Raw genomic sequence first — 19057 nt, forward strand, 5'->3', positions numbered from 1 at the left:
CTGTCCTCTTTATATGAGTTCCCACAGCCTTTATGGGGGGTAGGATGAAATTGTTCTCATCTGCAGAGACAGGTAATATACAGGCATGAATAGCAAACCTGTAAATTGCACCACAGATTCAAAACCAGGGAGGTTGCCAGAGTGGGGTGACAGCTGTCTGCAAACACACCAGTGATCAAACAGGCTCACCACAAGAAAGCAAGGGAAAATAGTAGGAAATTTGAAAACAAATATTAAATATATTTTGTACATAACGGCATAGCAGTGTCTTTGTATCCTGAATAACGTTTGCTTGATGATAACTTTCTATCAGTTGTCATGATGGTGAAATGTATAAAGTACATATTTACAGAGTACTGTAAATCTTTCTGAAAAATTGTTCTTTTGGGCTTTTGTCTTCTAAAATGAACTGAGAACAGATTGTCTACACTTTAGGGCTATAGTCTTCAGGTGATCCAAAAACCCTATTTCAGAGGAATAAAACACCCTTCTTTCTAGATTCTTACTATTTTAATGTTTGCTTAGAGACAGAATTATATTTCTACAATTCTACAATTTGAATTGGATCTCTTACATGTTTTTTCCATACATTTTCAGATAATTGTTAACTTTTTATCTATGGGAGCTCTGTAGTTAGAGATGCTCCATTTTCTGCTTTTGGCTCATGGGAAAGGCAGTCCTGGATGTCAATGAACAGTCATCAAACCCTAAAAAAGCACCAACCAAACCAAGGGGGAGGGTAGTTTTGATTTAAATATGCCTGAGAAGCTCAGATATCACAGAACAGCTACAAAGCAAAAACCTGGTTTCAGGTGCTGGTACTAAAAAGCCAATCCCTTAGGCATTGAGTGTGAGCTGGGTGCTGTGACTAATGTGATTTCCAGGTGAATTCCAGCTGCATTTCTCTGTGAATTCTGAGTTACCCACATCCCTACTATCCCTGGGAATTACCAAGTGTGTTCTCTCAGCTTTGTTGGCAGGAATACAGTGGCTTAATTTGTGCATTTTATTGTCATATGCTTTTCCTACTTAATTTTTTTTTTGTTTCCTATTGAATCAGACATAAAATCTCTGCCTGCTGTCTTTCATCAGAGGTTCTTGCATGCAAATTGCATTCTGTGACCACAGGAACACTGAGCAGCTCACAGGGAGGATGAGGCCAGGTAGAGGGTGTGCATGTGACTGCACACTGAAATAGGTCAATCCAGGCTAAATATAAACCAGGATAATTCTCCTGGAAACAGTTTCTTCTGGTGTTGCTTCTGTTTGAAATAAGAAACAAAATGAATTAGTCATTTAGCACCAAAAAAATTACAGAAAGATTAGCAGAAACTTCTAGAGGATACTTCAAAGGAAGAATACTAGAATTTATTTTAAACACAAAAAAGAAATTTCTCTGTGATGGAGAAATGCCATTTTTGTCTTGAAGATAAAAATGAAAAACAGAACACTTACCTATACAACCCAATAAATAACATAATACACTGATAGCACATGGAGCAGTGGGATAGGAAAGGTCCTGAGATGGTTTTGCCACAGTCTGTGAATGTGTTTGATGATCACTCTCAAAACACAGCAAGCACAGAAGAGTATTGTTCCATGTTCTTTAAAGTATATAATTCTACAAATTGAACACTATTGAAATTATTGAACCATATCTTATCTATGGTCAGCTAGACTGCTCTTAGATTAATTCTGGCATAAATTATGTATTATACAACCAGTTGATAATATCATATATGTATTTAAAAACTTAACAGATCATGTAGTTCTGCATTCAGAGCCTTACTATGATTTTATTACTGGACATTAATATAACTTTACTTTGCTTATAGATGTTCATTCATTATGGTTTTGGATATATAATTTTAGATGGAATAAAAACAAAGGTAAAATGATATGAAGGCCTAAGCCTGAAGAGTTGTACTTTAGGTGCAAAGGTGAAAATCCCACCTGGCTGTGCAATGCTGGCTGCTGTGGCACACGGTGCTCTCAGGGGTGGGTATCTCCACTAGGACCTACTCCTGTCACCCTGGCACTCCACAGAAAATACATCATCACTGCTGGAAAGCTTAAAAAACTCCTAGAAAAATCACATCACTTCTGCTGATGAATTAGAAGGAAAGCACATTAGAGAATAAGTTTATGCTGGTAACAGGATATCCTTGTTGTTAGTTATTCCTACATTTGATGACAGGGAGATGTTTAGCTGAGCATTTTGTGAGGTCTGTGTAGGTGCAATGAGTTGTTCCAGGATCTGTGTTTAGACTGTGGCTGATAGGTCTGTCCAACAATCTGCTCCTCAATACCCTGTCTCCAGCAAGGATCAAAGCTTTTTGCCCTGGAACGTGGAATATTAGAGACTTTGTTCATGATTAATTATGTTCAGCCAAGTATTCTTTTATTCAATAGGTTTACTTTAGGATGTCACTGGTAAAGCTGCCTGAAAGTTTCTTTACTCAGTGACTATTTCAATCAAGCTCACCTCACTTTTCTATGCATATTTTGTTGATAAATGCCAAAATAGTCATTATTAGTGATGAAGAAGCTAGTGCATTTTAAAAATAACAAAGGCCAGGTACTGTGCTATGTTTGGTTTGTTGCAGCAGCTGAGCAATATTTTCTATGGGGTTTCTAAGTTTATTTTTAAAATTCTTTTACAAAGAAAAAAATTTGGGGGGAAGCAGCTTCCATTCAGGAAGATTTTTATTTTGCTCTTTAGACCTTAACCAAACACATCAGTGATAATAAACTTAATCTTTCATGATAGCCTCTTTAACTGTACCTGTAAAATCTTGGGTTTGTATACTTAAGTAGAATGGATCCTTGGGGAAAAACAAAAAGGGAAATTAGCAACCTAAACTTCTGTGAGCTACCTACTGCTCTGAGAATCACAATGCTCTGAGCTGACAGGTTATTTGAGATGCCATCAGGATTCCAACTGATTTTAAATGCTTCTCTCCTCAATCTGGCATGGATTTCCTTCTTTTCTCGTAAGCCTGATTGAAATTGTTTAATTTGCCAGATGTTCCCCAAGATATTTCCATTCCATCTTCCTGAATGTCTTTCTGCTTGTATCACTTAGCAAATTACTTTCCAATCAGTTTCTCTGCTATGCTCATTATCCAGATAACAAATATTAAAAATCTATTATTTGATCTCTTCATATTCTTCTAATTTATTTTTAATTCATTCCTTTTCCCAGCATGCAGGAAACCATTCACCTAGGCTCAGATACAAGTTTATGAGAACAGGAGTGTTTTCATCATAAATCCTTCAACAGTCTATTTTTGTCTTTCTTTAGGGCACAGGATGACATAGTAAGGGCTGATAAGATGATTACTTTAAGAGTCTTAGGTTAGGCACTTACATGTGAGCTCCCTAGGGAAAACATTGCTCCATAAGTTATTTTGCTGGCACTGTTGGGAGAATTATCTTAATTTTCAGCCTGGCTACAACTTCTAGATTGCTTCTGGATAGTCTGAAAATTAACCTTCCTTATGAAGTATGTTATTTATGATATCCATACTCCCTCCTTACAGTCTAAGGTCTATTAATCACAGTGAGCTAGACAGAAATTCTGGCACAGTCAAGGTTTTCCTAAGGGTAGGGGTTTGCTGTCCAGCTGGAGGATGTTCTGGTAGTGAAATGGAGCTGCCTGATCCACTGCTGTGAATGAAGGTGCTCCTGGTGCCTCGGTGTCCTCAGGTGCTCCTGGGCAGATGGATGCTGCTGTGCAGTCTGGTGAAGGGCACCAGTGCAGCTTTGAACTCTTTGGTAATTTCCTAAGGAGAGAGCAGAAGAAGAATATGCTCACGCAAAGGACGAGTGCTGTTTCTCTCAGTCCCTGGTTCGTGCCTTGTAAGACTTTGGGTTCATGATCACAGAATTGATTCTTTTGGAAAAGACCTCTGAGATCATCAAGTCCAACCTTTGAGTGAAAACCACCATGTCAACCAGACCATGGTGCTGAGGGCCACCTCCAATCTTTCCTTAAACACCTGCAGGGACGGTGACCCCAGCACCTCCCTGGGCAGCCCACTCCAATGTCCAACCACCCTTTCAATGAAGAAATTCTTTGTGATGTTCAATCTAAGCCTCCCCTGGCCAATCTTAATGCCGTGTCCTCTCCTCCTGTCGCTTGTGAGAAGAGGCCAACCCCCACCGGGCTACACCCTCCTGTTAGGGACCTGCAGAGTCTTGGTCTGTCACACCTATTTGCCCTCTGTTCATACGTAACACATTCAGCATCCCACTGCTTTCTTTCTCTAAAAGCAGTTAATTACTAAGCGAGCTCAAACACACTGCTGAGCTGCTCTGTTGGGAGAGCACTCAGCCTTCCTGCTCCCGCTGTTTCCCCTCAGTGCCCCGCAGCGGCAACCGAGCTCTTTTATCCTCAGCAGCGCCCAGGGTAGAACCGGCCCTTTGCCCTTCAGAGAGAGGGAGAGGGAGCCGCGCCCTCAGCCCTCATGGTGGGCAGAGCCCTGAGCCCTCACCGGGACAGAGCCCTCACCCGGGCAGAGCCGTTCCTGCCCCTCACGCAGGGCAGAGCCCTTACCCAGGCAGAGCCTTCTGACCTCACCCGGGCAGAGTCGTTCCTGCCCTTCACCCGGGCAGTACCCTCAGCCCTCACACGGGCAGAGCTGTTCCCGCCCCTCATCCAGGGCAGAGCCCTTACCCAGGCAGTGCTGTCAGCCCTCCCTCGGGCAGAGCCGCTCCCGCCTGTCACCCGGGGCAGAGCCCTTACGCGGGCAGAGCCTTCAGCGCCTCACCCGGGGCAAAGCCCTGAGCTGGGCAGAGTCGTTTCTGCCCCTCACTCGGGGCAGAGCCCTCAGCCCGCACCCAGGCACAGACATTCCCGCCCCTCACCAGGGCAGAGCCGTTCGTGCCCCTCACCGGAGCAGTGCCCTCACCCGGGGCAGAGCCCTCAGCCCTCACTCGGGCAGAGCCATTCCCGCCCCTCACCAGGGAAGTGCCTTCACCCGGGCAGTGCCCTCAGCCCTCATCCGGGCAGCGCCATTCTCGTCTCTCACTCGGGGCAGGGCCCTCAGCCCTCACTCGGGCAGAGACATTCCCGCTCCTCACCCAGGCACTGCCCTCAGCCCTCACCCGGGCAGAGCCGTTCCTGCCCCTCACCCGGGCACTGCCCTCAGCCCTCACCGGGGCTGTGCCGTTCCCTGCCCCGCCCCGAGAGCCGCCCGCCCTCCCGTGAGGCAGAGCCGCCCTTTCCGCCGTGGCTTTCCGGTGATGGCGGCGGGCGGCAGCGACCCGCGGACGGCAGATGTGGAGGAGGACGCCTCGCAGCTCGTCTTCCCCAAAGGTGCGAGCGGGGGCGGCGAGGAGCCCGGGCTCGGGGGTCGGGTGGTGGTTGGAGGCCGGCAGCGGCTGCCCGTGAGGGTGCGAGCCTCGCCGAGCGGCTCCTTGAACGGGAGCGCTGCTCAACGCCCCTCCAGCAGCTCCTAAGCCCCGAATGTTAAAAATCAGCATAGTAAATGATTTGTGTATATTTAAGGATCTCATGATTTTTAGGATGTGGTGGTTCTTAGGTGAGCCGCTACGTGTGTGTCGGGTATTTAAAAAAAAAAAAAAGTCCTGTCAGGTTATAGTAAAAAGGTTATTTTTTTTTATATAAGCTTTTTCAGTGATGTTTGTTGATACAGGAGTTCTTCCCTCTGAGGGAAGGTGGTGAGGCCCTGGCACAGGGTGCCCAGAGCAGCTGTGGCTGCCCCTGGATCCCTGGCAGTGCCCCAGGCCAGGCTGGACAGGGCTTGGAGCAGCCTGGGACAGTGGGACGTGTCCCTGCCATGGCAGGGGTGGCACTGGATGGGTTTTAAGATCCCTTCCAACCTAAGCGGTTTTGGAAATCTGTGAATACTGCTGCACTTAGGAAATCAGCTATCCAGATCCAGAGTTGGTAACTGTGGACGCTTATTGTCTGTATATTTCTTTTTTCAGACAATTAATTCGGTATAAATTCTAGAAATGTATTTACCCCTCACAGCCACCCTGAAAAAAAGGGAGGGGGAGGGAAATGGGCACCATGGTGCATTGCTGCAATGTTGAGTTATGAACAATAGGGAAGTTCTGAAAGTCTATTTTTTCAGGTTATTTTAATGCTAAAATCTCATATTTAGCCCAACCTGATTTACTGCTCAATTAAAAATAAGAGTTGCCAGGCCCTTTCTAACAGTCCTTGTATATGCTTGTATAAAACAGTGAAGTCAGGCCCTCTGGGATGCAGCTTCTGACCCTGTTGCTATGAACAGCTCATACTGTGATGTTGAAAGATGTTCTTGTAATTGAAATACATACAGTGTTTATGCTGATGATGAATGAATTCAAAGTTGGCTAAGGGGGGGGGGAATTTTTAAGATTGGTTAACATTTTTTTTTCTGATTATAAAATTTCAGTAGGTTAATTAACTTTTCAAGTAAATGAAGCCTTTTTAAAGACATCCAACAGCATTCATATTTACTTCAAGCTCTTGAAGTAAAGAGTGTGGCATCACTTCTGAATTTGGTGGAGTTTTAGAGCCCTAGATATTTCTTTCTGTAGCAAGTCATGCATTACTTCTGCCAAAATTGGGTGAAGAAAACATACTGCACAAATATGAAAAAATCTGAATGTTAGGGCTGCAAGTGTAAAATATATGGTCAAAAAGACACTGCCACTCAAAGTGTAATTTTTATCAGCATTTTCAATATGGAATGCCGCCCAGTCACTGGGACTGCCACAGTCACACAACTGCCATGAGAGACATTTTCACTTCTGTGTTACCCAGATCTAAATTACACACAAAACTTACGCAATTCCGCTTTTCAAGCGCGTTTTTCCATGCTGGCTTTCCCTCATTCACCCTGCAGAATTTGAAACCGCGGAAACCCTGCTGAATTCCGAGGTGCACATGCTGCTGGAGCACCGCAAGCAGCAGAACGAGAGCGCGGAGGATGAGCAGGAGCTGTCGGAGGTGTTCATGAAAACCCTGAACTACACAGCGCGCTTCAGCCGCTTCAAAAACCGTGAGACCATCGCCAGCGTGCGCAGGTGAGCGCAGAGGCTGCCGTGGCTTGGAAAGCCAGGAGTCTGCTAAGGAAGGCAGGAGCCTCCCCTGAAATGGAGAATGTAAACCCTCCCCACCCCTCCCAATTTTAAATTTTAAATTAAGGGGCTCTCAAGCAAAAATAAGGGAGCAGGAAATAACAGTTCTTTAATAGGGAAAAGACATAAAGGATAAAATAAACAATGCAGTAAACTAGAACAACACTGCCAGAGTCAGAACCCAACCTGACACCCTGTGTGGGTCAGGGTGTTGGTGGCAGCCCCATTGGAATTGTGGCTCAGCCCTCCTGCAGTGTCAGGGGTGGTTCTGCTGGAGCAGGGATCCTGTAGAGAAGGATGGATTCTTCCTCTGAAGATCCAGTGGAAGGAGAGGCAGCTGCTGTTCCTCTGGGGAATCCCATGGAGAAGCCGTGCTGGTGTCTCAAAACCTCTGGATTATATCTGGGTAGCAATGCTTGGCTCCTCCCTCTGGGCTCACATCTCCCAGTGGGATGCTGGAGTTCTTATCAGCCATGCAGTGACATTCAATAGATGTTATCAGCAATGTCCCCTCCCAGGGAGGTGTGAATGTGGTCACTCAAAGAGAGAGATAAGGCAAACTGCCCACTTGACAAAGGTAATCTGCCATGCAGATGGGAAGGGAAAACATCTTGCATTGCAATCTTCAGCTGAGGTCAGGGTGTAACAAACACTGTGTTACAAAATTGGATCCCTCACATTGGTCCTGCTTTGCAAAAGTGTGGTGTGAAAAATGTGTATTTTATGATTGGCTTTTCATAAATATTAAAATGAATATTATACGTGTTGTGTCAGAAAGTTATGCTGTGTTAATTCTCTTAAGTAGTGTATTAAATATAGTTTTGGGTTGTAAAAAAAGTGCTAAAATAGAAACTATGCTGTGTAGGGTACTTTTTTAAAGAAAGGACTCACAGTGAGAGAGCAGCCACAGGACACCTAAATCTTTCAGAGGAAAAGAATTTATTGCTCTTTTATCAGAAGAAATGAACTTCTTCCTGCCTTAAAGGCGCTGTCAGGATTCAGAGGAAGAAGTTGATGATGACCACACAGAATCCTGTATTTGAATGGAATTTATGCATCATGTATGATGTGTATGAATATGCAACAGGCTGTTGTTTTTAAGGGTTCATCCTGTGTTAACGTGGGTCCTGTTTCAGGCTCGTTCTGCCCAGAAAAAGGTACCTGGACTGTCAGTAACTCTCTGTTTCTGTTGTCTCATATTGTCTCCTAATCCAAATTGTCCAAATTATTATGACTCTAATTGTATTACTATTTTATAACTATTTATTACTATTAAACTTTTAAAATTTTAAAAACAACTGATTGGCATTTTTCACATGTAGTATCCCCTGAACTCTCAACCCTTGGTAATCCCAAGTCCCCAGCCCTGGAAACACCAGTAACTACACACCATAGAGTCAGCCCTCCTGGGGGAAAAACAGATTCTCAAATGGAATTTTGTGTCACAACTTCTCTGGTCACTCCTTCCCCTGTCTTGTCACTGGCTTGGCATCCCTGGTGGCCACCCCTCTTTTCCCTGGATCCCTTAGCTCTGCCTCCTTCCCCTTCCCTTTCTTAAGCTGCCTGCTCTACTGTGTTACCCTGCTGGAATAAAACCTTGCAGAAGAGCCTTTCTTGCTTCTATTGCTGAGCCAGTTGCAGTGAGTGTTGAGTGGAGATTTGACTGCATTGCCTGAATGTTAACTCAACTTGCTTTTCAACAGGAGAGGTTTGTTGGGGACAAGAAACAGGCAGCAGCACCTACCATTCTAACACCAGCATTTTTTAACAAAAGTACATCTTAGTGGTGTTGAGTGATTTGTTCTTTAATTGAGTCTTTGAGGCAAGAAGTTCTTGATGGAGGGTTATGCTTTGTCCAGGTCAAGCCTTCTGAAGTGCTTTGTTTTCAGAATTTCACTGACAGCTGATTGCATTAAATGGGAGGATTTTCTAGACTTTGCAGAATTAGTCAGGGGAAATTGAGTTAGCAGATAGGACTTTATTTTTTCCTCTATGCATTTATATAATGAGTCTTTTCTGCTGAAAAAAAATTACTTCAGTGCCAGAAGCAGTGTGCAAAAAGAAAAGCATTTGCTTCAGTTTAAGCCCCTTTATATTTCTGTCTTGTAATCCCATCAAATTGTTGTGTTCCCTTACAGCTTACTGCTGCAGAAGAAGCTCCATAAGTTTGAACTGGCATGTTTGGCTAATTTGTGTCCTGAGACAGCTGAGGAAGCAAAAGCTCTGATTCCCAGGTAAGCACTTCCACATTGTACAAGGGCTGCTGTCACTTCCCTGTGACCTATAGCCAGCCATGCCCTGGTACCCTCTCTTCAAGTGTAAACCTCTTAAATTTGGGTTCTTAGCTGGCTGTGTTTGTGTTCCTTGCAGTTTTTCCCATTGGGGCAAATGAACTGTTCTGTGGATACTGTGGGGGAGAGCAGTAGCTTCTGCATGTCTTGGTTGGTTACCTCATGGCCTGAGATAGAGGAGGGAGTGAAACATTCATCTGAATTACAGTTTCTTCCTTATTTGTCATTATATAAATGGGAAGACTTTGGGATGACCTTATTGTGGGCTCCCAGTGCCTGGAAAGAGCCAACAAGAAAGATGGAAAGAGACTTTTTACAGCAGTAGTGACAGGACGAGGGAATGACTTCAACTGAGAGAAGATTTAAATTAGATACTGGGGAAAAATTCATCCCTGTGAGGGAGGTGAGGCCCTGGCACAGGGTGCCCAGAGAAGCTGTGGCTGCCCCTGGATCCCTGGAGATGTCCAAGGCCAGGCTGGATGGAGCTCTGAACAACCTGGTCTAGTGCAAGGTGTCCATGGCAAGGGGTTGGAATGGGATGATCTTCAAGGTCCCTTCCAACCTAAACCATTCCATGATTTTATGTTAAATTTCATAGCAAGAATGGGCTGGCTTATGAGCATGCAGCTACATGGACTTCATTTAGAGGTCTGCTTACACCTGCCTTGCCTTTTTTGAAAACACATTTTGAAATTCCTGGGAAGAATGGAGTTTTGTCACGTAAAGAAGCAGCAGTGCATAGGGATTAGAGCACTCTTCTTACAGGGGTGTTACAGGTGGTCACACAGGTGGGAGGTGGTGTGTTCAGACTGACAGGAGAGAGTTATGACTGAAATGAATCGAGGGGGAGAGATCATTCCTGAAACCTTTAGTAGATCATTTCTGAACCCTTCAATGCCTCCTCACTGTTCCCTTGCAGCCTGGAGGGCCGGTTTGAGGATGAAGAGTTACAGCAGATTCTCGATGACATCCAGACTAAACGCAGCTTCCAGTATTGAGGGTAACCCTCAGCCCCTTCCTGTGAGCACAGAATCCTGAGGACCTGGGCTGTTTCTCAGCCCTCTGGATCAGCCCAGCTCCCAGCTGAGCCAGGGTACTTGTGGGTGCAGGGTGCTCCAGTGCTGTGTTGCCACAGGTGCCTTCAGACTGGAGATCAGCATTGTCCTTTAGGTTTGTTCCATGTGTATGTTGGCAAGGACCCCCTGAATTGAGAGAGCAAAGAACCTGAAAGAACTTTTCCCAGTGGCTGAAGTATCTGTTTCTTCCCTAATCCCTCTCCCCAGGCTGTAAATCTTCAACGTTTTTGATTTTTAGCAGAAATGTGGATGTGATTTTGTGTTTTTAGGAACTTCTAAAGGATGCAGAAACTTGTTCTTGGTTCTCAGAAGGGTCAGTGATGAGCAGCATCAGTATCTGTGGTGTTTTTTGTTTGTTTGTTTTATTGTTTGAGCGGGTCAGTGAATTTTTACAGCTTCAATATTTTTCTATTATTGTTCAGTGTAAATTAAAAGATATTTTTAATTAAAGTTGTGTGTTTTATAAACATTTGGTTACATATTATAATTTTGTTAATGAGGAGCTTTTTAATGAATATATCCTGGAGATCTGGGGACTCCAAGAGTGAAATAACCCCAGTGCAGAGCTGTGACTGCAATCACAGTGAGAAAGCACTGAGGCAGCATCTCCCTCTCTGCTCCCCTGTTCTGTTCCATTGCAGACACCCAATCTCCATCCTGCTCCAGAAAGAAAAAGGTGAAGAAACCAAATAATTTTGATGTTAACACAGCCAGGTATCCACCCCTGGAGGGATGAACTCCTTATAGGTACCCTAAAACTGAGATGAAAACAAACCATAAATAACAGGACACAGTGGAGGGCTGGCTCCTGGTGCAGCCTGTGGGGGTCACACAGCCAGTGCTACCAGAGCTCAGCTGCTGGGAGATTCACAGATTGGTAGCTTTTATCTGAAAGGAATGTTCTTTTGTGTAGGGTAAACTTCTAAAATAAGCTCTTTCAAGCCTTGTAATTTTACCACCACACCTGAAAGAAGGAAAATTTTGCAGGAAAGAATGTTGGGAGAAAAAGACAGGTGTTAAGATTACTTGTGTATTTGTGATAATAAGCTGTAGTCTCACTGGTCTTGCAAAAGGGAGACAAATAAAATATTCTTTTGTGTCTTACTAGAAATGTAATGTTGCTGCTGTGCTGAGATGCTGTTCTGGTTTGGGCTCACCTCACCTGGAGCACAGTACTTCAAAGAGATTTGTGTAGGAACTGGGGTGGCAGTGGCTCCTGCAGGCCTTTAAACCACACATGCATCTGGAACCGACCACAGGAACTTTACCAGCATCAGAATAATTCTGAGGAAGAAAAACCAAGGTGGCAAATCTTTATTTTTATAAAGCTTAGTGCCCCCTTTGGGTACAGCATATGCTTCCCAGTAGCTGCCCCTGCTGAACCAGGTTTGCTCTGTAAAATGTTTCTGTTCAAACAGCTTTGACATTTTCATCTAAACACACAGACTCTTAGGTCTTAATCAAAACTAATTCAGGGAAAAAAGCCATTCTGCACCTCTCTGTCTACACTCATGTTACTACTTGATGACACCTTTGTAAGCACCCTTAGGAGGAGTTTAACAGACCTACTGATCTGTAAATTATCTCAGGAGTTTGCACTATCCAACACAAATAGATTATTACAAACCTTGAGATTAGTAGGTTTTACTTGTGTTTTGAAGCCCGGGAACAGGGACAAAGAAAGGAATCACCGAATTGACCAGGTTTGAAAGACCTCTGAGATCGAGTGCAACCTCTGAGCAAACACCACCTTGCCAACTAGAACATGACACTGAGTGCCACCTCCAATCTTCCCTTAAACACCTCCAGAGAGGGCAGCTCCACCGCCTGCCTGGGCAGCAGCTCCAAAGGTATTTGTGGGAGCCCCAGCAGGCGGAGTGTCCTGTTCTGCCTGGGCGTTTGCTGAGCTTGACAACTGTCACGGAGCAGCGCTCAACACGGCCGTGCCCGGAAGGAATTATCGCTCTGGCCGTCGGCAGTGCCTCTTTTGCCAAGCTGGAGCCGGCTGGCCCGGGGGTCCCGGGAGTGTCCGGGGGCAGATCCCGGCCCGGCGGGTCCGGGCAGTGTCCGGGGACAGATCCCAGCCCGGCGGGTCCGGGCAGTGCCCGGGGACAGATCCCAGCCCGGCGGGGCCCGGGAGTGTCTGGGGACAGATCCCGGCCCGGTGGGGCCCGAGAGTGTTCGCGGGCGGATCCCGGCCCGGCGGCTCTGAGGGACCCTCGGCGCCCTCTCTGCCGCCGCCACACGCGGAACAGCCCCGGCGGGCACTCTGCACATGCGCGCCGCTCTGCGCGCCCTCGCCCTGTGATTGGTGCGCTGGCCGGGTCAGCTCGCGGAAGGGGCGCGCGCCCCGCCCCACCCCCGGTGCGCACGCGCATTGCCGCCCTGGGCCCTAAGGAGCGGCGCCCCCGCCCGCGCGCCCTGGCCTAGCGCGCGTGCGCGTTGGCGTGGGGCGCGTGCGCTGCTGGCGGGGGAGGCGGAGGGAAGATGGCGGGCGGCCGCGGGTCGTGAGGCGGCGGCGGCGGAGTTTGCCGGAGCCAGGAGGACGAGGCGGGCGGCGAGGTGTCGGTGGGGCGCGGAGTCCCGGTACGAGAGGCTGGCTAGGCGGTGAGTCCGGCTCAGTGTCGGGCGGGGCGGGGGAGCAGCCGGGGAAGCGCGGCCGCCTCCGCCATCTTTAGGCCGCGGCCCTGGAGCGGCGCGGCCGGGGCAGGGCGGGGGCCGCCGGCGAGAACTGGGGGGTTCCCCGGGCCGGGGCGCCCGGGGCAGCGCCGAGAGCCGAGCTAGGGCCCGGTGCTGCGGCCGGGCCCTCGGCTGGGCTGTGCTCGAGGGCCGGGCCTGGCAGCGGCAGCAGCGCCCCTGTGCTCTTCCCTGCACAGGTGTCTGTCGGTGGCTTCGCCCCAGGCTATCGATCCCAGCTTTTTCTATTTCTTTTGATGTTACTGGTTCTTAAGATTGTTGTTCTCCCCGCCTTGGGTACGAGTGGAGATCGAGTTGTAGCTGCTTTGAACGCAGGGCTGGGAAGTTCTGGCCATTACGAGCCTTGTGAGATACCTCGAGTTTTTTACTTATGTGGTTCTTTACAAGGATAATCCTCTGTGTTTTGAGAAGAGAGAAGAAATGGCCACAGACGTATAACGCTACCTAGGTTAGTATTTAAGCTTCTCAGATACCAAGGGAGATAACTGCATTTGCCAGTAAAGAACGGTTTTAGTTATGTAGGACTAATCAGCTTTGGTAAAAGAATGAGAAAGTATTATTTTCGGTTTTCTTATGGATCCCGGGAGGTCTGTTGCTCACATTTTGTACTGTGTAACCCCACTGTGGTTGGAGTGTGTTCCCTGCAGTGTAATAACACAGCAGACACTTGGCTGGCATGGTGGAGGGGCTGCTGATCGTGGTGTCACATTCCACTGGCCGAGACTCACCGGCCTGTGCATGGCAGCAAACCTAAGGGACGTGCTCAGCTTGAAAAAAACAGCTCCGCGTTTTTCCCTTGGAGAGAGCTCGTTAAACTTCCTGCCTCCTTAGAGGTGGATGTTATTTCTCTCGTGCTGATTGTTATCAGTAAACAATAGTCTCAAACACAGTATTTTTTAATGTTAGCAGTTCCTTGAACACATCTGTCTGGCAGAGTTGTCATAGGTAAGTAGTTCTGTGCTCTGCAAGTCTTGTACCCCATTGTATCCTTGCTTGCAGTTGTGGGTATTGTTTGGGAATCTGGTTTTCTGTGTAGGCAGTAATCCCTCATCCTTCTTGCAGCATATTTTTATTCTTTTATGCTTAACTCAATGCTCTAACTTTTATTCTTATTTTATGCTCTATCCTTCCTTTAAGAGAGGCAATATTGTCAGGGAGTTTATAGTGTGCAACAAGTGTTGTGCCATAATACTCCAGGGCTCCCTGCTCCTCAGTTCTTTTTCAAGTAAACTGATTTTTACTTCTAGGTGGTCTGCTGCAGTATTCTGCCATCATCTTACTTTCAGATCATGTAATTATTAAATCTGTTTCAAAAATCTGAGTGTTAACATCTTGTTCAGTTGTGTTGTAATAGTTCTAATGAGAAGAGCTGAAAATATAGATGCTAAAAATAAAGTATTGAAAGATTGGGAGGAGAAGAAAAAACCTTAGAGCTGCAGAGAATGTTAGGTGTGAGTGACTCCTCATGGAGCTGCTGAAAGCTTTTGATTCAAATATCAGTCACTGCAAAGAGTTGCAGCCATCCCCTGCTGTCTGAAATGTTGGTCCCTTGGAGCAGTCAATATTGCACTGTTGGGATTGAAAATTTCTCATCAGTTTTGTCTTTGTGCTATCGGCACAGGAAGTAAAAGCCCAATAATCCTGCTTTGTGCTTGAGATAGAGGTACCAGGAATGCAGCAGGGAGACCTTGGGCTGAGCAGGGGATGAGAATTCTCCTGTTTTGTTCCCATCTCAGCAGAGGAGTCTTCTGACTCACCTGAAAAAACCACTCATGCAGAAGGCATGAGGCTGAGTAGCCAAATGGAAGGAATGCAGTTTAATCTGTACTGGGATTATTCCATGCAAAATATTTCATTTTGTGCATCTGCTAGCCAGGTATGTAGGGAATTTCAAGAGAACAGTGGAAATGAGAATTATTTTGGCCTTGCTCAGTTAGAGGTTCTCATTTAGAAAACTACTTGTGAAAACAAGCAGGAAGCTATCTGCAGTGTGTTTGTGAGTTTTGCAGAATTTGTTCTTTATTTGCCATGTTTGCATTCCTGATGTTGGATTGTTATGTTACCAAAAGTGAAAACACAGATATGCAGGCCTGGTTGGTGTGGTTAATACAGACCCTGAGCATTGTGGGGGAGGAGATGTGCCAAGGGTCCTTCAAAAGATTAAAACCTTAAGATAACCTTGGTTCTTGCTCACTAATATTTAAAAAAGCTACTCAGCATTTCATAATGTCACTTCTGGTTCAACCTGCTCTCCACACGGGGCTGGGTGTCCCAGTCCTGCTGTTGTGAAACCTGGAATGGGGATGGAAATGTGGATTTAGCAGGGAATGTGTTCTGTAATTAACACTTATAATTACATATAAGTGTTCTTGTGCATACTTTTGTTAATATTCTATATATATGTGTAATTTTTCACATTCTTTAGACACAAATGAAAACATTTCTTCCTCTCTTATATATTGCATTCCAGTAACCCTGCAACATTTTTTTCCTATCAATAAACGAGTTAGAACTTTATCTTCAACTTCATTTTTCCTTTAAATAGGATTTTTTTCCATACCCTGTTGTTAAATGTGAACACTTTCAATTTTCTGTTCACTTTGTTAGTTGGTTTTGATGCAAAGAACAATAACATGCCATATGAGCTCTTTGGTGCTATTTAATTAGTCTTTGGTATAATGAAGTATATTGGTTCAAAAAAATTCTAGTAACTTCTGGAGCTTTGCAAATATTATCAGTAGAGTTGTAAATTGATTTAACCTATAATTTTAGGTAATTTAAAATCATTAAAATTATAGTATTCTTTTGGCTGTCCAGAAGTCGGTGCAGTGGTGGAGGTGGCTGTACAGGGTGACCCTTTCTGTGAGCAGAAATAGGATGTTTGTGTTTATCTGGGTCTCTTTTCTGTTTTGGGCTGGATGTTAAACATGTTAAACAGAACCCTGGGGTTCTGGCACTGGTGAGGTGGGAAAGAGGAGGTGATGGCAAATCCCTGGGTGTGCCATGGCTCTGGCTGGGCTGCCCTGGCTGTTGGTGAGCCTGAGGAGGGGCAGCATGCTCTGATCTGACAGATGAGCTCTTCTGGAATCCATCCCTCAATTATGGGCGTGTCTGCAGCACCAAGGGTTAATCCAGAGCAGTTGGTCACAGAGCCTGGAATTTCAGTGGCTCTCGGTCACTCACCTGTGACTTTACCCAAAAGTGAGTGCCATCAAATTCAGCAGGATGGTCTGCCAGGATGGGCCAAAAGCAGAACTCTGGATTTGTTGGTACTGATCAGTTCTTCATAATAATGTTTTATATAATTCATTATGAGCACAGGGGCACATGAATTAATCCATGTTTGTGCAGTTTAAGCATTTGAGGATTCCTTTAAACCATTATCCCAAATCCAAAAGAAACATTATACAAAAGAATATGTTAATGTGCCTTTTTTTGAAAGAGACCAGACTGGCTAACAAGGAGTCTTTAGCAGGTTGTGTTTGGGATAGTTTTGTGTCCATGTGCAGTTCTGGCAGCACAGTGAGCTGTATTTCCTTTCCTGTGGGTATAGGAGTGTTCAGCTGCAGTTTTGTTTTGAGAGGAGCTGCCCCAGCTCGTGGGAGTGCTGGATTTACAGCCTGTGGATCTGTGCAGTGATCTGCCATGGCACTGCCCAGTGCAAATGCTGATCCTTTGGATTTCCTCCTGGTCAGTGGGGCCATTCCCTGAATCCTCAGCAGCCAGTGCCTGCCAGGCTGCTCTGAGTGACCAGTGTGAGCTGAAATGGTCTCACAGCACTGAGCAGTTCTTGAGGTGCATGTTCAGTGTGCTGGCCTCAAGGAGGGGCCATGGCAGGGAGCACACAGCTGGGCTGGAGCCAGGCTGCTCTGCTTTTGGTCTCAGCAGTTTCACTTTGGATTTGGGTCAGCTCAGCAATTCAGTGCTGAGGTTTCCTCAGCAGCTGTGGCTGCACTCGGCTTGTGTGCTCACAAAAACAGCAACCACTCTGCCCTTGTCCTTCTCCCATCCCAGTAAAAATCAGCACTTACCTTTGGAAAGTTCTTCCTTTGGGCCACGTTTGTGAGCAGCTTCTTTACAGAGACTGGTGAAATGTTACGGTTGTACCACAAGAAAAGTTGGGGATTGTAGAATTGCAGGGAGGAGAATGAGAATGTTTATTCTGCAATGTTTGCACTGTTTCTCAATTACAGTTTGGAACTAAAGTCACACTAGAATCAGTGTGACTGATTTTTACAATCTATTTCAATCTGATATTTTACAATCTTTTTCTGTGGATGGATGCAAATATTTTGGTCTCCTCAGCAAATCTAAGCCTAATAAATGAAGTAGCTTTTTCTATCAGCACTTAGCTTTGAAAAGTTCTTCCTTTGGGCCCTGTTTGTAAGCAAACCATTGCACCTTTTTACAGAGACTGGTGAAAAGTTACAGTTCCACCACAAGAAGAGTTGGGGATTGTGGAATTGCAGGGAGGAGGAGTGCAGTCTGAATGAGGATGTTTATTCTGCAATGTTTGCACTGTTTCTCAATTACAGAGTTTGGAGCTAAAGTCATACTAGAATCAGTCATCAAACCATATTTTGCAAATTTTTCTATGGATGGATGCAAATATTTTGGTCTCCTCAGCAAATCTAAGGCTAATAAATGAAGTAGCTATTTCTAGTAATAATATCCTTGTAGATTCCTGACTGATGGAAGCCACAGCTGCCAAAATTTCTGTGTAGTAAGATGAAAATACTGACCTAAAACTGGAGATGAAAATGCTGCTTTTGACAGGAAAACTTGTTGAAATTCTCAAGGCAGGAGATATGAAGTAGGAGAGAAATGCTGAGGGATTTTAGACTTTAGGAGAACTCCAGCTTTCAAAACTGAATCTCTGTGGTGATGTGCTGTTCTACTGAATGGTTGTTCTCATGGGGACATGGATGACTTTTGTATTTAGGGAGAATCTGAACACTGAGCTCTTTCTCCTTGAAATCTTTGTATGAGCTTGACTTACTGAGAAATGTATTGATACAGAAAGTTTTATTGAACTCTACTAAATGGTAAAAGCAAAGGCTTTTACTGCAGAATTTAAAAGTGGTTTTTTAGCAGTTTGTATGCATATACACACATAACCATGTATAGGCATTTGCATGGCTCATAATCCACAAGCAAAGATCAGAAAACATTCCTGGAACAAACTGGGTCTGTCATTCCAGTTAAAAGAAAATGCATTTCTAATTCATGTCCTGTTGGATGAGATGTGGGTACATCACCCAACAGTTTAGAAAGGGTTCTAGTATTGAAAGTTTCTTGTTACAGGAGAAATTTCTAGGTTGGTTATGTTTGAAAATAGGTGAAAAATTTTCTTACAAAAATTCTTACAAATCTTTCTTGACAAAGCTTAGGACTGCTCACGTGATCTCTGCAATTTTTTTACCCTGGGAGTGTGAAACTGCAATAAACAGCACTGGCTTTTGGGGTTTTTTTGCTATTGTCAGTTTGTTCCTCATGGGGTTGAACAGTTCCTAGCCTAACCACCAGCAAATAGGGATTATCCATTAATCTTCCACACCATACAGTGGCAAAAAAATAGTTTGCATAAATGCCAGACTTTCATATCTTAACTGAAGCAAACTCACTGTTCTGATGATCTTCACATAAATAATCTGCAGCCAGAACTTTATTTGATCAAAATAGTTTTATATAAGTGCTATTTTCTTTGATTGTTTCCTTAATTTAGCAGGTGTTTGATCAGATTTGTTGGGTTTTTTTAGTTTGTTTTTAACTCTTTGGCTTCAGCAGGAAGATAAAAATGGGGAGCATTGATAATTAGCAGGGTTCTCTAGCCTTGTTTGGCAGCATTGTGTGATTCAATAATGTTTGAATTGTTTGCTGCAATTTCACCAATTT

General features: G+C 45.1%; 2 protein-coding genes and 1 long non-coding RNA gene across 11 annotated transcripts in view; 2 read left to right on the plus strand and 1 right to left on the minus strand.

Annotated features, from left to right (window-relative positions):
* Positions 1-247: 247 nt before the first annotated feature.
* Positions 248-5105, minus strand: LOC113459589 (uncharacterized). Its single transcript, XR_003380982.2, has 3 exons — positions 4966-5105; positions 1954-3785; positions 248-1262 (listed from the first exon to the last, which is right to left on the minus strand). It is a non-coding gene; the product is annotated as an uncharacterized LOC113459589 (long non-coding RNA).
* Positions 5106-5164: 59 nt separating this feature from the next.
* Positions 5165-10934, plus strand: POLR2D (RNA polymerase II subunit D). The gene is made up of 4 exons (XM_005489502.4): positions 5165-5320; positions 6864-7044; positions 9237-9332; positions 10309-10934. Exons 1-4 carry the CDS (start codon positions 5248-5250, stop codon positions 10385-10387), a joined length of 429 nt encoding a protein of 142 aa, XP_005489559.1. The 5' UTR covers positions 5165-5247; the 3' UTR covers positions 10388-10934.
* Positions 10935-12887: 1953 nt separating this feature from the next.
* The window catches only part of WDR33 (WD repeat domain 33), a 69552-nt gene continuing 63382 nt past the window's right edge, over positions 12888-19057 (plus strand). For 3 of the 9 annotated variants that reach the window (XM_074546826.1, XM_074546825.1, XM_074546827.1), the window contains exon 1: positions 12897-13072. The gene's annotated coding sequence lies outside the window, so the exon portion shown is untranslated. Of the gene's footprint in view, positions 13073-19057 lie in introns of all 9 variants that reach the window. The other 6 variants (XM_074546824.1, XM_074546823.1, XM_074546828.1 and 3 more) reach the window with 5 other exon arrangements.

The sequence above is a fragment of the Zonotrichia albicollis genome, chromosome 9 (assembly GCF_047830755.1).
Source record: "Zonotrichia albicollis isolate bZonAlb1 chromosome 9, bZonAlb1.hap1, whole genome shotgun sequence".
In the NCBI taxonomy this organism is placed as follows: domain Eukaryota; kingdom Metazoa; phylum Chordata; class Aves; order Passeriformes; family Passerellidae; genus Zonotrichia; species Zonotrichia albicollis.